Below are 27,960 nucleotides of genomic sequence, written 5' to 3' on the forward strand. Positions count from 1 at the left end.
AGTTTATTTTTTCCATGCAAGACAAGTAAAAAAAAAAGCAGGGGGAAAATGTTGAATGGCTGTACTGTGTGCATATATTTTGTGACGCAAATAATTTTAATCTAAATGGATCGGGTTCAAAAATCAACAAATATTTTTTTCTGTGTTTAGATTTCTTATTACATGCGCTCTCACTATTGGATGAGCCATTTCTGCCATTTGTTTAGAAGGTATGCATTACAATTTCCCGTTCAGTTGACACGAGGTTACAGAGACGTTCATAAACAAATATTCGTGATGTCGCAGGAGGAGGGGAAAAATCGTAACAAGGTGTACAAAGTCGTGCTCACTGGCGGTAAGTCTTCTATCTCCTTCTTACATGTTTCCAAAATTAATACGAGCACGTGGTCTTTCATCGTCTCTCCTAAGACTAAGTATGGAAAGATTTGATTTTCAGGATTATTATTTCTTTTTTAAAAAAAGCAACAGCAACTTGAAGTTGTTTTTTTATATATAAATCTCATTATCTGAGCACGCACAGTTATTTGTAAACACGAAACGGTATGAGATAGTAACCAACATGCAACAATAATATAGATTATATATACATGGTATTGTTTAAGAAGATGATGTATTGGACAAAAGAGATAGATTGTGAAGTGGCATGTCATTGAAGCAACACACTATCAAAAGAGGATTTACCCAAAAGAGTTTGTCATTTGTAATTGTAGCTTGCAACATATCGTCAAACATGGTGATGAAATATCTTGTCTTGTAATTTAAATTTGATAGCGAATCAATATTCATTTATTAATATTATTATGGTAAATGTAAACAAAGAAGGTAGCAGATTGTGTTGTCCCAAACCACAGGCCTCTGAATTTCTATCAATAAGCCGTTATATATGAATGTATTTATATATAGAAGGGGTATATATATCACTCTGATTAATCATATAACGGCTTATAGATAGAAATTCAGAGGCCTGTGCCCAAACAATGTCTCGATATGATTGACTATCAATTTCAAGAATTTGATGGCTTGTTTTTTGGGGGGGGGGGGGGGGGGGAGGGGGGGGGTTGTTTTGTGAAAAATGAAATTCATATCATATAGGTTGTTGAATAAACAATTTTATAAAGACTACACCCTACAGTATACACATTCTCTCAGTTGAGTTTTTGAAAAAATGTTCCTGATAACTGGGTCAAAGGTCATCGTCAAGGTCAAGTCTTGTGAGCCCTTGGATTACACTCACTAAATATATCAAACCCCTCTCACTTTGAATTAGAAAATTAAAAGCAATATGTCACGAGGTGTTTTTTTTTTTTTTTTTTTCCATAGAGACAAGAAGTAATTGTTTTCCAGATAAACAGGTTTGTATCTTTAAATGATGTCCTCTCACTGGAAATCATAATCTCAAGGATTTTTAGTAGATGGCAATCAAAGTAATGATATAGATATTAGAGAGAATATGTCTGCTTTTTTAATATCACAAAGTCAGTTCTATTTATATATTTTAATTTCAATTTTTTTTAGAATAACAATAACGAGATATTAAATTACACAAGAGCTGTGTAATGATGCATTTCTATTAAACAATTGGAAATATCAGAGTGATGAAATGTCAAGGATGCATGAAATCGACGACAGTGTAGATGCCACATGACAGTGTAGATGCCACATTCGTGATATGAAACATTTTCTGTATCGTATTTGGTACAGGTTTCAAACCTTCAACAAAAGTTTCACCCATACCAAATCACATAGTGCGTCCAAAGTCCAAGCTTCATGGTTGCATGGGTAACCACGCCATAGTATATAAAATTTATTAAACCAATAATCATCAATGATTGATATTAATTAGGACAGGGGTGATTCCACTTATTTATTGTAAACCAGCTGGGGCATTATGTCTGCATTAGACCTCTGACTGTTTGTAACAGAATCAATGTAAAGCATCTAAGGCTTAATATTAAATAAAAAACACAAATAACAGTAAATGTTTGGGTGGTCTGGGTGACCAACAGAAAAAGGAGATCAGAAATATTCTCTCTCTCTCTCTCTCTCTCTCTCTCTCTCTCTCTCTCTCTCTCTCTCTCTCATCACTAGCATTTCCTTAATTTAAAATATTATACATGTAAAATTAGTACTCACCATCTTGTCTGCATTCACATCTAGAAAACTAATTCATCATTTGAAATAAATTTAAGACACAGACAGTTTTTTATCGCTCTATCAGCTTGTCTGATCTCCTGTTTCTGTTGGTTGCTCAGGTCGCCCAAACATTTAGTGGAGATTGGTTATTTTATCTTGTTTTCTTTGGAAATTGGTTTTTGTTTTTTTTTAAATTTTGTAATCATTTTTAGAAATAATATGCTAAGATAAAGAAAAAGAAAAAACGTAAAGAAGTCTAAGTCTATTCTATAATGTCCAAAAACAAATCCTCACTAAGGTCCAAAACGCTGTTAAGTTCTTCACTTAAATCTATTTGAAAAGACATGGCACACCATCTTAATACATGTATATTGAATGTGACAAAAAAAACCAACTAATTATTGTTGAAAACTACTCACTGTGGACCCTCACATGGCAGTAGAATACAGATAAACTCTCTTTGAGGTTACTAATTTTCAGAACCAGCCAGTACAGCATTGTACCATAGTAACCAATGAGAATCAATAGTTATGACCTTGAATAAATGATGAAAAAATACAGAGGGTTTATCATTATGATAAGTTGAACAGAAATCACAAAGAGTTTAATTACTCATGTGAATCATGTACTTAGTATGTTATTACTTTCTCTTGCTTTTCGGGAATCCTTGCTTCCAATGGCAGCACCAAATATTTTGGTATTCAAGAAAAGTTTACAAACATATATATACAAGTTATAAATACAAGCATATATATACAAGTATATAACTATGTACATTTATATGTATATGACATAAATGTAGAGTGTATTATGTAGTGAGATATATATTAAAGAAATTGTCTGAGAGATCCATTATCAGATTATCTGTTCTTGCAAAGCCATGTATTGTAAGAAGAAGATGCTTTCATATTCAAACATTCCAATTTTATTTAGTTTAAAGGGCTTTGATGAAAACTATATGTGAATTTTGTTTATTATCAAACATTGAACTTTTGATCGTACCTCGTACCAAAACAATTTGACCGATCTTTTTAGTTCAGTAGGATATCTATATTACCTGGCATCTGAATTAACATATACCTTGGTGTCCCCCCCCCCCCCCCCCCCCCTGTTACTTACTATGTTTACCTGTTGTTACATAACAGGTAGGGCAGTTATTTTCTTGATTTGTTGGCCAAAAAATGTAGATGGTAACATTTCAATGAGGAAATGACTTTACTGAGTTTGACACAGCTGACGTACAAAAATAATGTGCATACTAATGCTAGAATCATTTGACACTGAAGAAATATGTCAGGGAGTTTTGCTCTTTGAAATTAGAGGAAAAATTTCTTTTAGAGAGAATAGCAATGAAGTTTTAGACTAGGCTTTATTGATGTGGATGCCTGTTTAAAAAGGGAAAACGAACCCCAAATTTGAATTTAGCCTGTATAATGATTTATTTAAAATGTTAACTTCCAGGATATGCATTGCTAAATGCTAATTAATTACAAAACCTCTATTAATACCCAAACTTTTGTCAGTACCCAAACCTTTGTGTATATCAAAACTTTTGTCAGTACCCAAGACTGTCTATATTAAGTAGCCAAACCCCTGTCAGTACCAAAGTTCTTTCTACTCAAATCATATGTCAGTATTTGGTACCTTGAAATCTGTACCAGTACTCACTCAGAGCCCAGATCTTTAAAGTTTTCTGAATGTAGTAAAATAGACTTGATCAGCAAAAAATAGTCAATGAAAGAAAATGTCCCCTCCCCCTTTCAAAGAAAGAAAATGACCATGTAACAAGATACAAATAACGTGTTTAGTTTTCAAAAGAGGGTAAAATGTACCGAAATAGATATGTATGGAGAAGTGTCAATGTTCAGCCGCCATGCTGGGCCACACATTCAGGTCCGGGTCAATTTTGATTATAATGCATGTACCTGTCAGTAAAATCTGTCATTTGTGTTGTGTTTTAGGGCCATGTGGAGGTAAAACCACAGGACAAGCCCGACTCAGTTCGTTTTTTGAGAGCATGAACTGGAAGGTGAGAATTCTCTCGGACAGAGTTATCTTTACATAGCATGTGACCTCTGGGTCCAAATGTTGATGTCCTGTATGTGTGTGTTTATATATATACACACATTAAATTTCAAATGGTCCACAGGTATCAGAGTTATTTTTTTATGTCTATGTGATAAATGACATGTGTCTGGTACATGTAGGGGTGAGAGACGCTGCGACTAGATGGATACTATGATCAGACATTGGATCAGAGGGAGCAGTGAGTGGGGGGTTTGCTCTTTTAAGCACTCCTGATATATTCAAGATTGATTAATTAAAGGCAGCCAGTAGGGCTTTAATAGATGAATGAATGAATTCCAAGACAATATTAGTAGGAAATATTGATTTTAGGCCTCCCAGAGGTGAGGAGTTGGCATGATATTAAAATGGAGGGTAATTTGAATGACTACATCAGAATTTTATTTAATGGATCGTTAAGGCTTCTCGTATGGACTATGATTTCACCATCAAAAGAGAAATACTGTGAGGCTCTCAATTATTTCATGAATGAATGGTTTTGTGTGAGTGGTTTTTTTTCTTTTTGGAATTATAAAAAGTAGTTTTGCAAATAAGATTTTTTTTTTACTGTGATATGATGTGTTTGGTAAATAAGTTTCTGATAAGATATGCCATATAAAATAGATAAATATTTACTAAAACTTACCTCATAAATACCAAATAAACATATCAAGAAGACTCGGTTAGATGTGTTGATTATTTAGATAAAAAAATATATATGAAAAATTATATTAAAATTTTAATGTAGTGATCAATCTTAAGCAAATGCTATAGAATTCTGTTAAGAGAATAGTGCAATTTCTCAATTAAAATGTGCCGGGTTTGCGGATGTCAGTTAAAAAATTAAACAGGTCTTTATTTGAATTGTTAAAAAATCCAACACACATTTGTTGAACTAATTCAATTCTTTTTTGATATTATTTAGGTGTACCGATTACCAGAAACAGCTTATATATTCCTAAGGTGGGTTACTGCAACTATCTCTAAAATAAGTAACAATGTATTGCCATTCACCACAACATGACCTACGTGTATCACAGTATATATTTACATGACATGGCACACCTTGTCTGTATCTTGTCAAGAGCCACATTGTATGTAAGGAGTCGTGCAAAAAGTATTTGGCCAATTTGGTGTTTTTCCCCTCACATATTTCATAAAAAATGACCGTGTTCTTAGATTGTTAATGCAATTATGTTCCTTGAACTATTATGGTAGAATCTATATCAAATTTGTTTAATTTTATGCATAATGTCTACTTGAATTCTGTATAGCAATACGGCTATGCCAAATTAAATGTGCATTCAACTGAAACTGCACCATTTATACATCTGATGTCAAACAAAGAAAAGTTCCGCATTCAGTGGTGAAATATTTAATTTAAACAATATCTATTTTGTTACTTGTATAAAATTTCTTGGAAGAACAAAATTGATAGAATGCTTTTTGCATGGCACTGTAGCATATTAAAAGGACATTGACAATGTAATTCACCATATCATTTTAATGAATTCTAATGTATTAAATATATGATTAATTGATTAAAATGCAATATGATTTGATTAATTTTTATGCATTAGGATTTGATTAATTTTTATACATTATGATTTTATTAATTCTGATGTTTTACGGTTTCATTAATTTTGATGCTATGTGATTGAATATAATTCTGATATAGTAAGATTTATTTAATTTTGACGCTATATGATTGAAAATAATTCTGATATAGTAAGATTTATTTAATTTTGACGCTATGTGATTGAAAATAATTCCGATGCATTGTGATTTCCTTTTCAGTGGTGGTGTAAAATTTTCTAGTCTGAAAAAAGATGAAGGTAAGATCTTGTTGAATTAATGTTATATATTCAAGAAATCATTCAAGTAATATCATGTTCATTTAATGTCTTATATTTAAGAAATCATTCAAAACATTGAGTTCTTGATATTAAGAACAAGTAGGTGTGTAGCATGAGCTGATGACTTTAGAGCTTTCCCAATGTCAGGATTTATAGATAGAAGTGTAGTGGTCAGCCGGGTTCGATCGCCACTGGCCACATCGCTCAGTTGGTAGAGCACCTGACTGGAGATTCAGGGGGCCATGGTTCAAATCCCGGTCTGGTCCGTTGCATTTTCTCCCTTCCTGTTACATCTGATGACAGGAATTTCCATTAGCTTATGTTAACAAAAAAAATTGTCTACTAATTGACAAAGTTACACTTGATGTTGATGGGTGTATAATTTTTGGATTATCAAACAAATCATTATAAATCTACCGTCAATCGAAAATATATACATGTATCATATTGTTTTCATTTATATGTAAAAATTCAACAATTTCATCAGCTGATCTCTCCTTTATTGATTTACTTCTCTCTCTCATATTAACTGTCAAAACATTTAATCTGTGTCATTATCTACGATGTTGATTTCACGCCAGCACTGACAGAAATGCTATATGTCATTAAAAAGATAAACTGCAGTAATTTTAAGACCATATTCTGCTGGTGTCTGAGTGGTGAAAATGCGAAATCTCAACACAGTAGTGATTTAAATCTCTGTTGCATAAAAATCCACATGTTCTGAACATAACTTGGCCGCCATATTTGTTGTTTTCAGTGTATGTAAAATCTAAACCGAACCGAAATCCGTAATTTGTTATCGGTGCATCGAATTGAATGGTATGAATTGCGGTGCACCGAAATTTTCGGTGCACCGCACAGCCGTAGTTGCTTTGTTTAAATAAATTAACAACGAACAAGTAAACATTGTTCACATATGTACGTGGTACATTTTTGCGGGAATATGTCATGTACAGAATGAAGGAAGAGCTGATCAAGATATTTGAAGACCTCTAGAGAGTAAATTGTATCAATACCTGCTACAAATTGTGTCCGGGCTGTTACTGTTTTGTCTTGTGCGGTAGGCTTTTGATATTTGACATGTACAGATAAATGATCATCTAATGCAGATATGCTGGGTACCATGGATAGTGACCTTTGATCTTGATCTTTTATGTTCACACAACTTTTGAAGCTTTTATGGGTAAATTTCTTAAGCCGATGTGTCATGTTCCTAGTTTGTGACGTTGATATTCCATAGATATCTAGTTAAGCATAACACTTATGTATGTACAGTTTAATTTACTATACTTTAAAGATTCAGAATTGGCTTATATAAGACGGTGCTCTATCTATACGCCCATCCCCCACCACCACCCCTTGTTTGAAATCATGGACGAGTCGACTCCGAGGCCTTTGATTTTGTTGCTCTTGTCACACTTGTCAGATATTAAGCTGGTAAAGTGGTTTATATGTAGTTGCACATGAATGAGTTACAGGTCAGGTTTGAGTGTTTTGTAGAAGAGTTATGGCTCTTAGACTTGAATTTTTTTTGTCTACCTCATTTCAGTTTAGTGTGCAAGAACTAATTTTATTGGTTTGTTTGGTCACATGACTGGAAAAGATAAAACACTGTATTTCCTTTGAATATCAATGTTAAACCACTTCTGATTGACTTGTTTCGACTTGATTTTCAGCCTACCGGCTCCAAGAGAACCTTATGAAAACAATGATGCAGATCGAGGACACGTTTTTTGACCTGGCCAACAGTTGTGAACAGAATTGTCTCCTCATCTGTGATCGGGGCCTCATGGATGCCTCGGCCTGTAAGTAATGGAAACAGTAGCCGCTCAATGAATGGGGATCATTTAGACATTTTATACCCCCACAAACAAAAGTTTGTATACATTATTTGTATAGAGATTTCTAGGACAGTATTTGTTTTCCAATATTGTGTACCCGCCAGGCTAACTTGTACACAAAGTCTTAGATTTGTGTACTGATGGGCTCAATTTTGAGAAAGGTTTGGCTAGTTTGAAATCATTTTAACTGATTTTTTTTGTACTTGGCTGTTGATGCTAATGATGTTTGCAAAATGAAAAGATGAAATGTTCATGCTGATCACAGGAGTTAATCACGGCATGTTTGTTCGACTCAGCTCAAGGTCATTTGAACATTGTCAAGGTCATTGGGACAAATCATATATACAACTCAAATACATGTTATTGGAGCAGAAAAATTTAATAAAGAAATTGATTTTTTATTCTGGATATGCACTCATTATATCCCAAGGTCATATTGCCAATATCAAAGTCGCTTGGAGAGAAAAAATATATAAATCTTGTCAATGTCATATCTTTACATTGGATAAAGATAAGATGATCATACTTGACAGTTTGCTTATGAAGATTTGTCTTCATCCAGATTCAAGGTTATTTGAACGAAGTCAAGGTCACTGAGAGAAAAGGATATGAGAAGTTTCAGACATTCACACTAGATACGAAAGTCAGCCTTGACCGCAAAAATTGAGTCACAATCTCGACAATGTTCATTATGACCTTAAAATGATGTGACACAAACGTCGCTTCTGGTCATATAATGTAAGTCAAAGTCCTTGGAAATCAATGCCTCCCAGTCAAATAATGGTAATAAAATAAGCAATATTTTGTGTATGAACCAGTTTGAATGTGCCCCAATGGGGTGGGATGGGGGGACGCATTTACCCCCATTAGTCCCATTAGGACATTTTAATTTAAAATTAATAAGGTCTATTATCTGTGAATGAAACAACTCTCATGACTTATGGATTAGATGGGCTTATTAATGCAAGCAAGAGTCCAATATTGCACCATCATATAAAAAATCTGCAAAATGATGAGAAATAAAATATCATTCCATTAATTTGTGACTGTAGATTTGGACCCTAATGATTGGGAAAAAATGAAGAAGGATAATAAATGGAATCCTGTGCAGCTCCGTGACAATCGATACAATCAAATTATACACATGGTATCGGCAGCCAATGGGGCTGAAGCTTTCTACACGCTGGATGGTCATGTGACTCGTCATGAAGGTCTGGATGTTGCCCGGCAACTAGATGAGATCACGGCAGCAGTATGTCCTACCATCAGATAATCTCATTCAGGCTAAAAATAGGTTTAGGATATTCAATGTTTTATATTAATCGGATATAGAATTTATTTCACAAATGAGGCAGGATATATATATACACACACAAGTGCAAAGCAGATAATCTCATTAAGGCCAAAAACATCAATTGTGTTTCCCCTAACATCCAAATCAAAATTGGGGTAGATCATTAAGAAATAAAGTATATTTTTTTCATTGAATATTACAAGAAACATTCTGATCACAGTCTGATTAAAGTTGGAGATACAGCATACAGAATATGAGAGGCTCATTTTATTTACTATTTATGCAACTTTTACATTTTATTTACTATTAATGCAACTTTTACATTTTATTTACTATTAATACAACTTTGACATATGCTTTGATATATAAACTACCTACAAAATAATTATTAGTGTCATATCCAAAAAGGGATGTTTATTCAATGATCTCTTGAACAATATTTGTAGGCGTGGGTAGGTCACCCGTATTATGATGTGATCGACAACTGTACCGGATTTGAAGAGAAAGTCAACAGAATGATATCAGTAAGTAATACACTTGTACCAAAGCTCTTATTAGATCCCCAGGGTAAACTCAGGTGACCTATTGCAATTGTTTGTCATCATGCATCGTGTGTTAACAATTTTTAAATAAAATCTTGATAAACTACCTTTCCAGTTCTTTTCAAATCTGGTATGAAGCATCTTTGGGACAAGGGGGACATAAATTGTAAATTCCAGGTCTCCTTAAGGGTGGGGCAAAAACTGCCAAAAATTGACCAATTTTCAGAAATCCTTTCTACAACAGCAAACTTGAAAGAAAAACTAAATGCATAGTCACGTAAAGCGGGAAGGCCTCAACCAAAATTGTAAGTTTCATGTTAGTGTAAACAAAAGGAACTACAATGACCTCGGAATAAATTCCCTTTATTTAAGTCGTAACTTGCAAATATTAGAGGTTATGATGAAAATGACTAATATTTGTTATATATGTATCACATTTAAACACACACACACACACACACACACACACACACACACCCTCAAGAAAACGACCCCAAAAAAATGAAAAGCCAAAAAAAAAAAAAAAATGTTGGGCTTGAACTCTGAATGAATGGTTTAAGTGTAAGATGACCAAGCCCCTAAACCACTAGGCCACCCAGGCATGTGAGTTTAAATGTTTAATGTTTCACAGGCTGCTAAATCTCAAGGTAAATTTTGAGAACAATTTTTTCATATTTTATCCATTTTCAACAAGAGGGCCACCTTAAACCAAATTTCCTCAAACCGACTTATATACAGTCATAATCAAGTAAAACAATTTCAGTGTTTTATTTCTGGTTTAAGGTGGTCTTTTACAACGGTTTGCAATTTTTTATGCCCATTACGTTACATCTACTATATACTCTATATAATCACAGTGATGTTTATGCTTATCAAATAAAGATACTATCAACATATCGATATCTTTATTAAGTAATTTGGGTAAACACAAGTATAAACTGACATTGTATAGCAGAATATTTGTAAAAAATGATATTCAAGAAAAAGGTATTTATGTAGGCGAAATTGCATACCAAGTGCGCTATACCCCTTTCATGATTCTAGTGCTGAGCTTAGGTCTATATTTGTGGAACTTCACCTACAGATGGTGACATCTCAATCTTGACAATAAGTAAAACAAACAACCAACAGAGTTACTGGATATCTCTGGTAAATTTTCAATTTGTCCGGTAATACTTAGAACCTCATCTGACGAACTTGTCTGGTAGATATTAGCAGACAAAAAAAGGATCATATCTACGTTGTTTATTGGCTTTTATGCAAGCAAAAACTAAAAGATAACTTGCTTTTGAATAACCACAAACTTGCTTTCCCAGAAATCTGAAGCCCACTTTGTGTGTGTGTGCTTTCAATATCACGCATGTCATTCTATTTCTGATTGTGTGGCCCATCAAATGGTTGAAAAATCGTAGTTATGAGGGGAAAAAAGAAAGTTGAATTTGTAAACACGGGTGCTTGAACAGCTTGTAAACATGATCACATATCCCCACCCCTTAGTTTACAACAGAATATTTTTAGAATAAATATAACTATTCACTTCTGTGGCGATAGCTCCAATTTTTGTCAGTTTTATGAAAAATTATGTACCACGGTAATAGATCACGTAAATGTTGGCCAGCTTTATGTTGCGTAGTTTGAAGAAATTTTATTGTAGTTAAAGGTTGAGTGAGTAAACAACTATACCACATGATACTTGTCTTTATTATATACCCAACAATGTATCATTCTTTGATACTGTGGATTTCACAGCATGTGATCTGGTTTTCCGGATCACCACACTGTGGTTTTCTGATTCCGTATGAGTATTTTCTGAAACTGATGCCGTCACAATGCATTAACGCAACGTTATTTGTGGAAAATATTGACCGCGTCACAAAACAAAACTGCATATACAAAACATAATTTCATGGTATGTCTGTGTTTTTGATAATTTGGATTACATTTATCATCTTATAAATGTGGATTTAAAATGCATAAAGGGGTATATAATAAATTTATCATTACTACAGTAACTTGATCCGAAGAGTTGGATCACGTCTTTTTGACAGGCGCAGATCATTAGATCAAACTCGAAGCGTCTCGTGTGATCTGATGATCCGCGCCTGTCAACTCGACGTGATCTGACTCTTCGGATCAAGTTACTGTAGTAATAATATATATTTATTAGTACTGTATGGAGTTTTCCAAGGGGTTATCTACTTTCATTTTTGAAGTTTCCAACAATGTCTTCTTTGAAGATATGTCAGAGATGCTAGAAATGGCAAGTTTTACATGGTGAATATGCATAGTAAAACGGGTATTTAAATGAAAATGGTTATATTTGTTCCATAAATAGTTTTTGTAAACAGGGGGGGGGGGGGGGGGGGGGGGGGTATAACCTCTAAACAAAAAAGGATGAAAATTAAACTATAATAAAATTGATAAGAAAGTTTAATTCCTATGTGGTCAAAATCTAGAGAGCTGTGAAAAACAAGTTAATATTTTGAAGTCAAGGCTTGAAAATGAAAGAAGGTGAAACAATCTCAGTTGTTTTTTTTGTTGTTTTTTTTTATTCTGTCTGTTAAATTTTTAAATTTTTCTGTTAGATTTTCTAAATTATTCCTAATATACAGGACATAATGTCTGGTAGTTTTTAGCTCACCTGAGCTGAAAGCTCAAGTGAGCTTTTCTGATCGCTTTTTGTCCGTCATCTGTCTGTCTGTCCGTCCGTCTGTTAAACTTTTCACATTTTCGACTTCTTCTCCAGAACCACTGGACCAATTTCAACCAAACATGGCCAAAAGCATCCTTGGGTGAAGGGCTTTCAAGTTTGTTGTAATGAAGGTCCATGTCCCTTTCAAAGGGGAGATAATCACAAAAAATGCAAAAATAGGGTGGGGTCATTTAAAAATCTTCTTCTCAAGAACCACTGGGCCAGAAGAGCTGAAATTTACCTGAAAGCTTCCTGACATATTGCAGATTCCAGTTTGATCAAATCATGGCCCCCGGTGGTAGGATGGGGCCACAAGGGGGGATCAAAGTTTTACATACAAATATATAGGTAAAAACTTTAAAAATCTTCTTCTCAAGAACCACTAAGCCAGAAAAGCTGAGATTTACATGAAAGCTTCCTGACATAATGCAGATTCAAGTTTGTTCAAATCATGGGCCCCGGGGGTTGGATGGGGCCACAAGGGGGGATCAAAGTTTTACATACAAATATATAGGAAAAATCTTTAAAAATCTTCTTCTCAAGAACCACTGAGTCAGAAAAGCTGATTTTTACATGAAAACTTTCTGACATAGTGCAGATTCAAGTTTGTTCAAATCATGGCCCCCGGGGATAGGATGGGGCCACAAGGGGGGATCAAAGTTTTACATACAAATATATAGGGAAAAACTTTAAAAATCTTCTCAAGAACCACTGAGCCAGAAAAGCTCATATTAACAAGAAAACTTTCTGACATAGTGCAGATTCAAGTTTGTTCAAATCATGGCCCCCGGGGATAGGATGGGGCCACAAGGGGGATCAAAGTTTTACATACAAATATATAGTTAAAATCTTTTTCTCAATAACCACTAAATCAGAAAAGCTCATATTTACAAGAAAACTTTCTGACATAGTGCAGATTCAAGTTTTTTCAAATCATGGCCCCTGGGGGGTAGGATGGGGCCACAAGTGGGGGGGGGGGGTCAAAGTTTTACATACAAATATAGGAAAAAGCTTTAAAAATCTTCTCAAGAACCATTGGGCCAAAGAAGTTGACATTTACATGAAAGCTTTCTGACATAGTGTAGATTCAAGTTTGCAAAGGGTAGTTTGGGCCATAATAGGGACTAAGGTTTTACATGCAAATATATATGGAAAGTCTTCAGATATGGGCCAAGGTGACTCAGGTGAGCGATGTGGCCCATGGGCCTCTTGTTTATGCTCTTTCTACAACTCTGAACCAACCAACCATCATATGCATGATGATAAAATATGTTCTAAAGAATGACTTTGTATTTCAGATTGTTGTGTATAGAATGACTTTGTATTTCAGACTGTGTGTAGTAGACTGGGTATTGAGGTCAATGACCGGTTAAGCTCCGAAAGTAAGAAGAGGAAATTCCTCGTTACGTCTCTGGCTGATGAATCTGTGAGTTGGCGTTGTTCATCGATAATGTACAGTAAAACCCACTTATAAGGAATTCATGATTATAACAAATTCACACTTATTGCGAAGTGATATTTATTCCCCTATGAGAGGAAAATAAAGAAAGTCTTTTTAGATATAACAAAGTTTAGTCCTGACGAACTGTTTTTCACTGGCAGTTGAGCTTAGCTATAAACATGTTTTACTGTATATGTATTTTAACAAATCTTTGATATTCTTGATGATCGGAGACTCGATATAGCGCTCCGCCCTCTACAGTTGTCATTGGAAACACACAAGATGACCAGGGGATTTGTCAAATTGTGGAAAAAGCTTAAAAAAAAAAAAAAAAAAAAAATTGATTAATCTGAAATTTCTATTTGATTTTCCATCATTATAGAAAATGTTAAGACATGTCAATCCATTAAATTCCTGACTTGTGTTGCATGAAGACAAAGTCCAGTAAAATTATTACATACATACAAGACCTTCAGGTCGGTGCTTTTCATCAATACCATTGTCTTTCACTGAATATTATGTTACCCTATCATGAAATGGAGATTGTTATCAGAATCAGTATTAGATACAGGTAGCTGTTTCTGTCACAACTAATTTGGACTAAACCCTCTAAGTGATATGATGTACTCTTGTACTCAGCAAACTGAAGAAAGCAATACTTTTGTGTTTTACTTGGGCCATTGAATTTCTCTTTGGTCTAGTAAATAGTTCAGATATGGAGGCCCAAAGGAACAGTGCTCCAAAAAGTTTTTTTAAGACAAGATTTTCTGTACATCTATTAGAATTGGTATTTGTTATACGCCCGTCTTAAGACGGGACGTATTATGGTATGGCGTTCATGTCCGTCCGTCTGTCCGTCCGTCTGTTAGCTTTTTCGTGTCCGACCCGTAATTTAAATATTACAAGGCCTAGAATCATCAAACTTTGTCTGTAGATACATCTTGGGTAGAAGGTGTGTCGCACATTAAAACCAGGTCACTGTGACTTTTCATTAAGAAGATATGGCCATATCCGTCCGTCTGTTAGCTTTTTCGTGTCCGACCCGTAACTTAAATACTACAAGGCCTAGAATCATCAAACTTTGTCTGTAGATACATCTTGGGTAGAAGGTGTGTCGCACATTAAAACCAGGTCACTGTGACTTTTCATTAAGAAGATATGGCCATATATGGCAAAAACTTGTCCGGCTCATAACTTGAAAACTATTAGACCTAGAATCACCAAAATTGGTCAACTAATGCATCTTAGGTAGAAGGTGTGTCGCATCCTACTTTAAGGTCACTGTGACATTTAATTAAGGTGATATAAAAAAAAATGTTTTAATGGGTACAATCTATACTGTTAACAATATGTGACGGGCGTATCATGTGCCGTGGCGGTGCACTTTATTTACAAATGCTATTGCTCATTATCCCTGTGATTTTAAAATGGTTGAAATAGAATAACACAATACGAACATTGTAGAGGCAGATGATATGAATATTAGTAAGTCATCATCACAATAAACGTTCCCTGCAATAGAATTGTGGCGGCAGTGGTTATCTCCTTATTCATTATCTACAACCGTTAGTTCTTCATGCTGTGTTATTATCATGGCCTTCTTCTTTCAGAAATTCCCAGGATATCAGGACTTCGACGTACAACACTACTACTTGTCCAGTCCCAGCAGAAAGACTCAGGCCAGAATACGCAAACGGGGCCAGAATGGTGAGAGACTCGCTGTGATGTTGTAATAGGCATGTGTGTGTGGTTGTAACAGACATGTGTGTGTGGTTGTAACAGACATGTGTGTGTGGTTGTAACAGACATGTTTTTGTGGTTGTAACAGAGATGTTTTTTGGTTGTAACAGAGATGTGTATGTGGTTGTAACAGATGTGTATGTGGTTGTAATAGACATGTGGTTGTAACAGACATGTGTGTGTGGTTACAACAGATGTGTGTGTGGTTGTAACAGACATGTGGTTGTAACAGACATGTGTTTGTGGTTGTTACAGACATGTATTTGTGGTTGTAACAGACATGTGTATGTGGTTGTAACAGACATGTGGTTGTGGTTGTAACAGACGTATGTGTGGTTATAACAGACAAGTGTATGTGGTTGTAACAGATGTGTATGTGGTTGTAACAGACGTGTGTGTGTGGTTGTAACAGACATGCTGTGTATGTGGTTGTAACAGACATGTGGTGTATGTGATTGTAACAGATGTGTGTATTTAGTTGTAACACAGGCGTGTGTGTGTGTGTGGTTGTAACAAACATATTTATGTGGTTGTGAAAGACATGAGTATGTGATTGTAACAAACATATATGTGGTTGTAATTGACATGTATATGTGGTTGTAAAAGACATGTGTATGTGGTTGTTACAGACATGTGTATGTGGTTGTAAAGTATATGTGGTTGTAAGACATATATTTGTGGTTGTAATGAGTATGTGTTTGTAACAGACATATATTTGTGGTTGTAATGAGTATGTGGCTGTTACAGATATGTGTATGTGGTTGTAATGTATATGTGGTTTTTACAGATATGTGTATGTGGTTGTAATGTGTATGTGTTTGTAACAGACATATGTTTGTGGTTGTAATGAGTATGTGGTTGTTACAGATATGTGTATGTGGTTGTATAGCTGCAATAATGTAGCCCTATCCAATTTTTTAATTCTGACGTTTTCGGGATAGGGCTACAATTCCATAGGATCTCCGTAATGGTGCAAAATAATTTTATGAATAACCGATAATAAACTCTATGTATTAGTCCTAAATGTTGTTTACACCAAAAGGAGTACCAACTTTGTGCTCGGGCATGTCTAATAAAGGTGTTTTTCATTAAATATAATGTACAGCATGCAAAATTCTTCGTCTGCTCCGCCATGCTTGTTATCGCGAGATCTCGTAGGTGGATCTAATGAAAAACCTAAACATTGACAATCAGCGCGAAAATGTAGTTACTCGAGCCACTTCGACAAAGAAAGGGAAATCATATTGTTGCAGAAAGAATTTACACTCTGCAGTTCGGTTTTTAACTTGATATTAAATTCAAACCTTTTCAATACCGACGAAATAGCTTTCGCCTCCATACTTGTCCATTGATGTAAATACTACCTTATATGGCATATGCAAATGACTTGACAATCGGAAGTTGAAACTTCAGTACATCAAACATGGCGCACAAATATGAATCGAGAAATTGGAATTCATCGAAATTGTTGAAAACGGTAGAATAGAGCCTCACAAATCTTAAGTTACAGGTTGTAAATTTATATATTGACTAAGAAACATAGAATATCATTTTATTTACGTAAAGAAAGTCAGGAAATGTTTAGAATGAGCGCAAATGTTGCGGGAGTGAATCACTCCCGCATTTGCACCATTACGGAGATCCTAAGGAGTTGTAGCCCTCTCCCTAAAAAAAAAAAAAAAAAAAAAAAAAAAATCAGAGAGGGCTACATTATTGCAGCTAGTGGTTGTAATGTGTATGTGTTTGTAACAGACATATGTTTGTGGTTGTAATGAGTATGTGGTTGTTACAGATATATGTATGTGGCTGTAATGTGCATGTGTTTGTAACAGACATATATTTGTGGTTGTAATGAGTATGTGGTTGTTACAGATATGTGTATGTGGCTGTAATGTGTATGTGTTTGTAACAGACATATATTTGTGGTTGTAATGAGTATGTGTTTGTAACAGACATATATTTGTGGTTGTAATGAGTATGTGGTTGTTACAGATATGTGTATGTGGTTGTAATGTGTATGTGTTTGTAACAGACATATATTTGTGGTTGTAATGAGTATGTGGTTGTTACAGATATGTGTATGTGGCTGTAATGTGTATATGTTTGTAACAGACACATATTTGTGGTTGTAATGAGTATGTGGTTGTTACAGACATGTGTATATGGTTGTAACAGACATATATTTGTGGTTGTAATGAGTATGTGGTTGTTACAGACATGTGTATGTGGTTGTAATGTGTATATGGTTGTAACAGACATATATTTGTGGTTGTAATGAGTATGTGGTTGTTACAGATATTTGTATGTGGTTGTAATGTGTATGTGTTTGTAACAGACACATGTTTGTGGTTGTAATGAGTATGTGGTTGTTACAGACATGTGTATATGGTTGTAACAGACATATATTTGTGGTTGTAATGAGTATGTGGTTGTTACAGACATGTGTATGTGGTTGTAATGTGTATATGGTTGTAACAGACATATATTTGTGGTTGTAATGAGTATGTGGTTGTTACAGACATGTGTATGTGGTTGTAATGTGTATGTGTTTGTAACAGACATATATTTGTGGTTGTAATGAGTATGTGGTTGTTACAGATATGTGTATGTGGTTGTAATGTGTATATGGTTGTAACAGACATGTGTATGTGGTTGTAATGTGTATATGGTTGTAACAGACATATATTTGTGGTTGTAATGAGTATGTGGTTGTTACAGACATGTGTATGTGGTTGTAATGTGTATGTGTTTGTAACAGACATATATTTGTGGTTGTAATGAGTATGTGGTTGTTACAGATATGTGTATGTGGTTGTAATGTGCATGTGTTTGTAACAGACATATATTTGTGGTTGTAATGAGTATGTGGTTGTTACAGATATGTGTATGTGGTTGTAATGTGTATGTGTTTGTAATCTGTATGTGGTTGTAACAGACATGTGTATGTGGTTGTAATGTGTATATGGTTGTAACAGACATATGTTTGTGGTTGTAACAGACACATAACATTTGATTTTAGGGAGTTGGACTTACACTCACACAATGAGACGGCAGGTTCAGGAGGCCATGGTGGAAATTCGCATGTCAATTTCAGAAAAAGACTTCAATGTATGTTGTACATCTCTCATGTTCTTCATATTGGTTTTTTTTTTTTTTTAGATATACTACTGCTAGAAGTAAAAGAAATTAATCTTAAACTGTAATATCAACTTTGAATCTTATTTATTTTCATTATTTGTATTATAAGCTATGAGTATGAATGAGATTGATCTCGATCATGTAGTAACATAAATTGTGCTTTAGAGGTATTCTGTAGAAAGCTGTGCATGAGACTACATTTTATCGGAGAAGTCAAGTGACACTGTATTTTACATTTAACCACAGATTCTGTTTGAACAACGTGACAACAAGCGATGGCCCATTTACAAGAAACGGAGATGTTTTCTCTGGAACAATCAATACTTCCATATGGACATATACAAAGAACCAAGTCCTGAAAGGTTTGTAAGAGCATATGTGAAGGGCTTGAGTGATGTTGTCTGGAGGGCCTGAGCGATGTTGTCTGGAGGGCTCGAGCGATGTTGTCTGGAGGGCTTGAGTGATGTCTGGAAGGCCTGAGCGATGTTGTCTGAAGGGCTTGAGTGATGTTGTCTGGAGGGCTTGAGTGATGTTGTCTGGAGGGCCTGAGCGATGTTGTCTGGAGGGCTTGAGTGATGTTGTCTGGAGGGCTTGAGTGATGTTGTCTGGAGGGCCTGAGTGATGTTGTCTGGAGGGCCTGAGCGATGTTGTCTGAAGGGCTCGAGCGATGTTGTCTGGAGGGCTTGAGTGATGTTGTCTGGAGGGCTTGAGTGATGTTGTCTGGAGGGCCTGAGTGATGTTGTCTGGAGGGCCTGAGCGATGTTGTCTGAAGGGCTCGAGCGATGTTGTCTGGAGGGTTGAATTATGTTGTCTATTGGCTTGAGTGAGCGATGCCATCCAGAAAGCATGAGGCACGTTCTCTGGATTATGCAAGTAGTGTTACATGGAGGGCACTCCATAAACGATATTAAAAAAATCAAAAGATAAAATATAGACATCTTCAGGGCAAGAGGGACATAAATTGTAACTTTCAGGTCTCCTGTACTCCCAGGGCCTTAAGAGTGGGACAAAAAGTGCCGAAAATAGACGAATTTTACAAAAATCTTCTCTACAACCTCACATACACCTGTACGTCTTAGCTAGCCAAGTGTCCAATTTGCTGAGAGTAAGCGCATCAGACACTTGGCTAGCAAAGATGACATTTTTAAGAAAAACTAAATCTGTGTCATGTAGAGCAGGAAAGCCTCTACCAAAGTTGTAAATTTCATGATGGTAGGGGTTTTGGTTCCAAGGTGGGACAAAAATGGTCAAAGTGGTTAAATGTCTTTATCATTTGAAAGACTTCTATAATTTTGCTGATACTATATAAAAACTAAATGCATATTTAGGAAAAGATGAAAGAGATGTACCAAAATTGTGATTTTCACAACCCCAGGGTTGAAAATAGTCATATAATGTTGAGGTATTCAATGTATAACAAAAGAACAATTTTGAATGATTTAAATCAAGATAAATGTTTATTTTAAAATAAGGATGAATGTGAAATAGTCCAAATTCACATTACTGGTAAAGGAATGGAAGCTGATCTTTTTGCAGTTGAAACTTTTTAGAAGAGTTATCCATCCTTGATAAAAATAAGAAAAATGAAAAATTATTGATTTTATTTCATACTTTCATAAACAGAAAGTTTATGTAACTTTTTACTGAAAGGAATAAAATGCAACAGACCAGATCGGGATTCAAACCCGGGCCTCCTGAATCTCTTACTGAGCTATCTGGTCACTGTTTCGAACCTGGCTGACAATATTTCAATAAAGCTTCTTCCCATAGACTTCATTGTAAAATTCAAGGTGAAATAAATCAAGCTGTAATCAAAATTTTGTAAAGTCCTGTTGTGGATTCTATTTATTTGATCAACCCCTCAAAATGATACCAAAGTTACAAAAATCACACCATCCATTTATTACTATCAATAAATATCATTATACATTAAATACCTTTTGATATATATTATATAACATGATATTTAAGTCTTTCAACAATATCGTCTATTTCACTGGCATTTGTATGTTTTAAGAAAAAAGAACACATCCTAGTTTACACTGCTGATGAATATTAGAATTAAGCTTAACAGAACAGGAAAATTATTGCAGATACTTGGGTGACTGATTAGCCCTGTGAGCCTGTATTGCAAATCTAAGATTGTATTCTATATACATATATAATTGTATGTGTATCTATGTTATATGAGTGTCTACCTGATTTTAGATGGCTTATACATGTAGAAGGTTTGTTAACTTTCTATTTTAGGTTTGTTACTGTTTTAAGTGTTACTTTCTGTTTGATGTGTGTTACTTTCTGTTTGATTTGTGTGTTACTTTCTGTTTGATGTGTGTGTTACTTTCTGTTTTAGGTGTAAAGGTCTGATAATTCTGGAAACTTACACAGCTTTGAAAGGAGAGGATCTAGCACTGCCTGATTTCCTGAACGTTGAGCGGGAAGTGACAGGCCTGAATGAATACTCCATGTATAATCTCTCACTCAAAGTGGAATAGCAGCCTAGCTTCTGGCGTAGTTCAGCTTTTACCTCTATAGTTCCCAGTTGTACAGCCCTAACAGCCGGTGTATATCTGTATTTTGTCTGTCTGGTTGTCTGTGTTGTTGGATTTATTTTTGTCTGTGTGATTAGAAGGGCACACATCCTTGTAGTATGGTATGTGCTGCCACCCATCCCCCTCACCATGGCATTAGTTGATACGAATCATGTCACACTGGATTGACTGCAGAAATCTCTCTGGGAAATGAGGTTTTATTTTTACTTTTCATTTATATATATTTTTATATTCTCCTGTTTGATTTTTGTAATCCCCCCCCCCCCCCCCCCCCCCCCCCCCCCCCCCATTTCTTAGACGTACATTGGTACTCCTTGACTGTACAGCAATCATTGTTACCACATTTATTTTTTTTGAGCATTACTCTTAACATTATTAGAAAGTAAATGAAAATGAATTTATCTCATTGCTTTTTTGTATGTTTCAAACCTGTTTTATGAAGACTCTACTGCACAGAATCTCATTGAAATGTCTCACGCTGTATGTAACTGCAATAGAACAGTATCTATATAGTACCGAATTTGTAGCTCAAGGGAATGAGTTGTGAACATTCCAACCGATTTTGTTTTCATGTGTTCTTCTATACATTCAGGTGATCAAATTAACAGTTGCTGAAGCATTTCAGGAAAACCCCTTCCCCCTTTCCTAATTCCCAGGGAGGGTGGATGGGATTCTGTGGCCATTTTAATAAATAGTTTTAGTTTTATGATTAAGATGAAAATCAAAAGATACCGTAATTTTTTTCATAATAATTCTTTTATTCATGTACAGTGTATTCCAGATATATTCAGGGGACTGACCTGAATTGTTCATTATAACTGATTTGAATAATGTAACTGGGGATATATATTTACTGCAGTATAACAGATAGTTCAATATAAGTGACTTCAATATAACAGATAGTTCAATATAAGTGACTTCAATATAACAGATAGTTCAATATAAGTGACTTCAATATAACAGATAGTTCAATATAAATTACTTCAGTATAACAGATAGTTCAATATAAGTGACTTCAGTATAACAGATAGTTCAATATAAGTGACTTCAGTATAACAGATAGTTCAATATAAATTTTTTTAGTATAACAGATAGTTCAATTTAAGTGACTTCAGTATAACAGATAGTTCAATATAAGTGACTTCAATATAACAGATAGTTCAATATAAGTGACTTCAATATAACAGATAGTTCAATATAACAGACAGTTCAATATAAATTACTTCAATATAAGTGGAGTAGACTGTATATTTGAATGAGCGATATTAAGGTAGCTTACTACATCAATACTTTTACATTTTGTGCCACTACGGCACAAGATGGCAAGTCTTAAGTATTTGGGAAATTACTTATATCAATGGATTTGCTTGTATATCTGCCTAGTTCATTAGATAAAGTTGGGTTACAGAGCCACAGTTTTCGAGTTCAAATCTGCCAGTAGTGTTATTCATTAAATAAATTTTTGAAAATCATGTTTTTTTTTCTCCAAAATTGCATATTTTGACCTGTGTACTTATTGCATATTATGATTTCTTTCATGATTAAATCATTTCATGCTGATTTGATAAATATTTTGAAGGTGTAGTGAGCCTCCATAAGTATTTACATATAGGTGATAAAACTGGCATTCTTACTCAGGGCATAGTCACACTTAGTTGAGTATAAGGTAGACACAAAAAATTCATCTTAGTTGTAAGGTTTTTTGTGTGAAAATGGCCACAGGTTAGGGGGTTAGGGGTTGGAGTGTTGTGAAATTGACATTTTTAAAGTACTGACGGGCATCTGCTTTGAATAATATCTATGTAGTTTTTCATTCATGTAACTTTTACCATTGTAATGGAATGTTGCATGATGCTTACCAATCTCCATGGTAATGCCCATTTTAAACCACCAAACCAGATTGTACCTGTAAATTTCATAACAAACGCAGTTACTTCCCTTGAAAGGTGTACATTTCTTAATCAGTTGTTGTAATGAAGAGGAAATTAGACACTGTGAAAATGAAACCGACCATGTGATCAATGAACAGAAGACAAGTACCCAAAACCAGAGTGTGATGCATCTAGAATATTTAGTTCTCCTATGACATGTATTGTGTACTACATTCTGTTTGCATTCTATGACAATTTCTAGTCAAATATTTTATCAGAAATTAATTAGGATCGACTCTTAACGAAGAGTATACTGTTACACTATACCTGTTCCTATTAGAAATTCATTGCTGGTCATTTGTGAATTCATTGCTGGTCATCTGTGAATTTTAGTACTCTCAATCCCCAGTGAACTCAATCATTGTATGATCAAAAACAAATTTTTTTAGAATGGTGCCAAAAAATATAAATGCATATAAAGTGCTCAGAATACCAAACCTATTTTAACCTGAATATTATTTATGTAAGGTTTTTGCCCACACGATGTAGATTTGTGTTATAGAACATTGGTGAATAATTGTTTAGTTTGGCAGCTGTTGTTTTGAGTAGTTTATAGTCTTTTATGCATTTCCCGTATTGTGCTGTCAACATTTATTGTAGTTGTTAAGGTTCAAAAGGGTATTACAAGGAGGACTGCTAGTCTTGGGAAATCCATGAATATGCGTGTTGTTTAGTACTGCTTTATTTCATTTTTATCTTATGTCAAGATCTGTTTACATCACAAATCAGCCCGTGATATGTCAGTATACTGCTTAAAATATTATTCTAATTATGTACAATATAACACTGAACCCAACCACATCCTGTGGATTTGATTGTCTCTTTAGTATTGTAGATCTATGGACAAGCATTATCAAGTCTCCTGAGTAAACTCAGTTGACCTATTGCAATTGGTTAGAGCCCATCGTCGTCTGTCGTGCGTTAACAATTGAACATTTTCAACTACTTGATTACTACTCTTACAATTCAATTCAAATTTGGCATGAAGCATCTTTGGAATAAAGGTAACATAAATTTTAAATTTCAGGACTCCTGCACCCCTGGCGCCTTAGGGGCAGGGCAAAAGCTTACCAACTTTCAGAAATCTTCTCTATATGTAAAACATTTAAAAAACATCTTTAAATTTAGTGCTATTGATACTGAACTGAAACTAAATGGGTATTTAGAATGAGCAGGTATTCCTTTACCAAAATTGTAAATTTCATGATCCCAGGGTTAGGGGTTTTGGTATCAGGGTGGGTCCAAAACGGTCAGTGATTAAATGTGATAACAATTGAACATTTTTCACTTCTTGATAACTACCAATACATTTCAAATTGGTATGATGCATCTTTAGGACAAAGGGGACATAAATTGTAAATTTCAGGACTCCTGCACCCTGGGGTCCTAGGGGCAGGGCAAAAATTCATCAATTTTTAAAAATCTTCTTCTCTACATCCGCACATCTTTAAGAAAAGCTAAATGCATAGTGATGTAAGCAGAAAACCTATACCAATAAATTTCATGATCCCCTGTGTAGAGGTTCTGACCTCAGGGCGGTAACAAACTTGGCATATACATGTATAGTGTATATGTGTAAAACATTTAAATATAAATCTCTTCTTTAATGCTATTGGTACTAAATTGAAACTAAAAAAAATATTTAGAAAGAGTTGGTAGTCCTTTACCAAATTGTAAATACCATGGTCCCAGGGGATAAGGGTTTTGGTTTCAAGGTGGGGCTAGAATTATTATTGTGATTATTATCTTTATCATTTGAAAGACTTCTTTAAGTTGGCTGGTATGGTATATAAACTAAATACATGTTTAGGAAAAACAGAAAAGGATGTACCAAAATAGTGAATTTCACAACCCCAGGTTATTGACTGAAGGATGGGTCCAAAGTAGTCGTATCATATTAATGTTAGATATATTATGTAAAGTCTGTCATTAGTATAGGCACTTTTAGAGGCATTTAAGTTGTTTTATACTGTTGCTGAATATTAGAGTTTATTTAAGATGTGCAGAACAGGAATTTTTATCTCGATTTCTTTGCCCTTGGGAGTAGTGATACTTTCAACTAATACTCAGGTGACTGATGAGACCCATGGGCCTTTTGTCAAAACAGTCTGTTGTAAAATGATTAATTTTAGTGACCAGTGGATCTTCATCTTACATGAAGTAAATTTTAGAGTTACTGTATTTGACTGAAAACTCTGTCCAGAGTAACAGTAGTAGTTTCATCAGATTAAAAATTAGATCTTTGAACACTCCTGGTTTTATTTCGCTGTTGTCCTGACTTGTTATACAAATACACATTGTTTGTGTTGAATGTAGTGGAAAACGATTATTATGCAAGAAATCATTCACAGATTCTGACCAGAGCATTGTATCTAGAGCTTGTTCACGCTGCTATTTTTATGTATCGCTGTTAATGAATGAACATGTAAATCCTTCTCAGGAGTTTACAGCTTGACCTTAGTATATTGGTTTTTGTTTGTTTTGTTTTTTTCATTAAGAAATGAAGACAAAATCTCAAATGTACACGCATGAAAATTTTATTGTTTAATGTCAATATATTGTAAAAGGACTTAACCTTTTAAGAGTTATTGTTACACATCAATACTCATTTATTTGAATTGTTTAATCAACTGTCAACAATTGGGCTTGTGAATGGTGCTCACTTCCTGTTGTTGTCAGGGACGACCACTGTCTGACCACAAGCTGTACAAAAATAGAAGTGCTCCCACTCTTTTTCCTGTTGAGTTTTTAAAGTGCATTTTGTTTATCTGTTAAGAAATCCAGATTATTGTTGTTGTAGATATTAGCGGGTTTGGGTTGCTATCTGTTCCAGCCTGAGACACTTGTAGTTATATATTTTCTTGTCTTTAACGTGTGATCAATTCTACATATTAAAGGGGTACTTTGTGTGACACTTTGTAAAAATAAATTGTAAGTCATCAGTTTGGTTGTGTGTGGTTGTTTTTTATTCACAAATAATTAACATTTTATTGTGTTTCTTTTCAAAACCCACAAAGATGGACACTGACATTGTAAATGAACACACACACCTGACGCTGTAAATTGTAAGTGAACACTGACACTGCAAATGAATATGGGCACCTGACATTGTAAATGAACACAGGCACCTGACATTGTAAATGAACACGGGTACCTGCATGACATTGTAAATGAACACAGGCACCTGACACTAAATGAACACACGCACCTGACATTGTAAATGAACACCAACACTGTAAATGGACACCTTTGTAAATGAACACGCACCTGACACTGTTAATGAACACAGGCACCTGACAAACTTTGATCCACACCTCCTTTCGTTAGCAAAAAAAAAACTATTAAGAAATATTTCGGTAAATTCATGGATTCAGTTACTTTTGTGTCCAATATTTCAGTTTTCAATTTCATCAAACTCTTTAGGTGTAAATATTTTATACCATAGACAGAGAATAAATGAATTTACAGGAAATTATATCTTTTTAGTATGGATCAAAGTGAATGTGGGTCCAAACGTCAGGTACTTGTGTGAATGAACTGTAATGCAGGCATGTGTCATCCGTTTTCAAAGATGAAAGGGGGAGGCAGTCAAAAGAGAAGGTGGAAGACTAGCCAAAACAAGAATGTCGGTGAAACTGATGGCTGCTCCCCTAACTTCATCTAACCAACAAACTATTTCATATGATGAAAGACTTGCACAATGATTAATAACTGTTGAAATGAAAGTGGGGTTTTTATGCCTCGAAGATCGGGGGCATATTGTTTTTGTCCTGTCTGTCATTCTGTCTGAAACTTTAACCTTGCTAATAACTTTTGAACAGTAAGTGCTAGAGCTTTGATATTTCACATGAGTATTCCTCGTGACAAGACATTTCCGTGGGTACCAACATTTTTTACCCTTGACCTTAGAGTTTGACCTACTTTTAAACAACTTTAACCTTGCTAATAACTTTTGAACAATAAAAGCTAGAGTTTGATATTTCATATGAGTATTTCTTGTGACAAGACCTTTCCTTGGGTACCAACATTTTTGACCCTGTGACCTTGACATTTATGTAGGCCTATATGTGCACGAAAATTTATTTACACATACAATATTGAGATGTGCTTGGTTTAATTCTATTGTTTACCCTATGGATGAAGAGTTCAGCTCAGTACCATGAATACATAAAGTGCGTCCAAATCACGCTAGAGGAATTGATCATCATTCGATATCGATTTCAGTCAGCGCGTAGTTCATACAGAACGGGAATATCTTTATTGGTACGAGTTCTGTTTCATCTTGTCAATGAATGATGTGACATGGTAGCACCACTATTTGTTTGATTCTATCTGAACTGGTGCTCTTTGAATTCTGAAATGCACTACGAAATGTGCGTTTCCTCCATACAACACATTATTATTTTTTTCATTTTTGGTAAGAAACAGAATGTTTTTTTCCGAACACGCGCGCCTGGCCGGATGACGTCACAGATGTGTAAACGTGACTTAGGTTGGCGGGTGTTTGATCAAAGAGCTCTAGTGATTGGTAGTCCCTGTCTGCGGGGATCGTCATGTAGTGACAGCCTTCCCCCTCATTGCTGCCCTTTGAACCCTCAGTCAGCTGTTCCTTGCTGGAGAACCATGAGGCATATTCGTTTTCGTTGTCCTTGATACTAGGGGGCGTGCCAAGTACTTTCTGTCTGCGATTTCTATAAATAGCATTGAAACAACTTCAGAATGAAATGCGTAAT

The 27,960-nt window shown here is 34.9% G+C and overlaps 2 protein-coding genes across 2 annotated transcripts in view; one reads left to right on the forward strand and one right to left on the reverse strand.

The window, feature by feature from the left end:
- Nucleotides 1–125: 125 nt before the first annotated feature.
- Nucleotides 126–26,170, forward strand: LOC125669511 (TRPL translocation defect protein 14-like). Its single transcript, XM_048904060.2, has 12 exons — nucleotides 126–334; nucleotides 4,095–4,162; nucleotides 5,123–5,160; nucleotides 5,995–6,032; nucleotides 7,733–7,861; nucleotides 8,950–9,149; nucleotides 9,638–9,715; nucleotides 13,756–13,851; nucleotides 15,477–15,573; nucleotides 18,626–18,714; nucleotides 18,991–19,106; nucleotides 21,098–26,170. Exons 1-12 carry the CDS (start codon nucleotides 163–165, stop codon nucleotides 21,237–21,239), a joined length of 1,263 nt encoding a protein of 420 aa, XP_048760017.1. The 5' UTR covers nucleotides 126–162; the 3' UTR covers nucleotides 21,240–26,170.
- The window catches only part of LOC125664807 (uncharacterized), a 59,323-nt gene continuing 57,533 nt past the window's right edge, over nucleotides 26,171–27,960 (reverse strand). The window contains exon 22 of the mRNA XM_056145329.1: nucleotides 26,171–27,918. Within this exon, the coding sequence (XP_056001304.1) occupies nucleotides 27,636–27,918 (283 nt within the window). The 3' untranslated portion in view covers nucleotides 26,171–27,635. The remainder of the gene's footprint in view (nucleotides 27,919–27,960) is intronic.

Source organism: Ostrea edulis, chromosome 1, assembly GCF_947568905.1.
Source record: "Ostrea edulis chromosome 1, xbOstEdul1.1, whole genome shotgun sequence".
In the NCBI taxonomy this organism is placed as follows: Eukaryota; Metazoa; Mollusca; class Bivalvia; order Ostreida; family Ostreidae; genus Ostrea; species Ostrea edulis.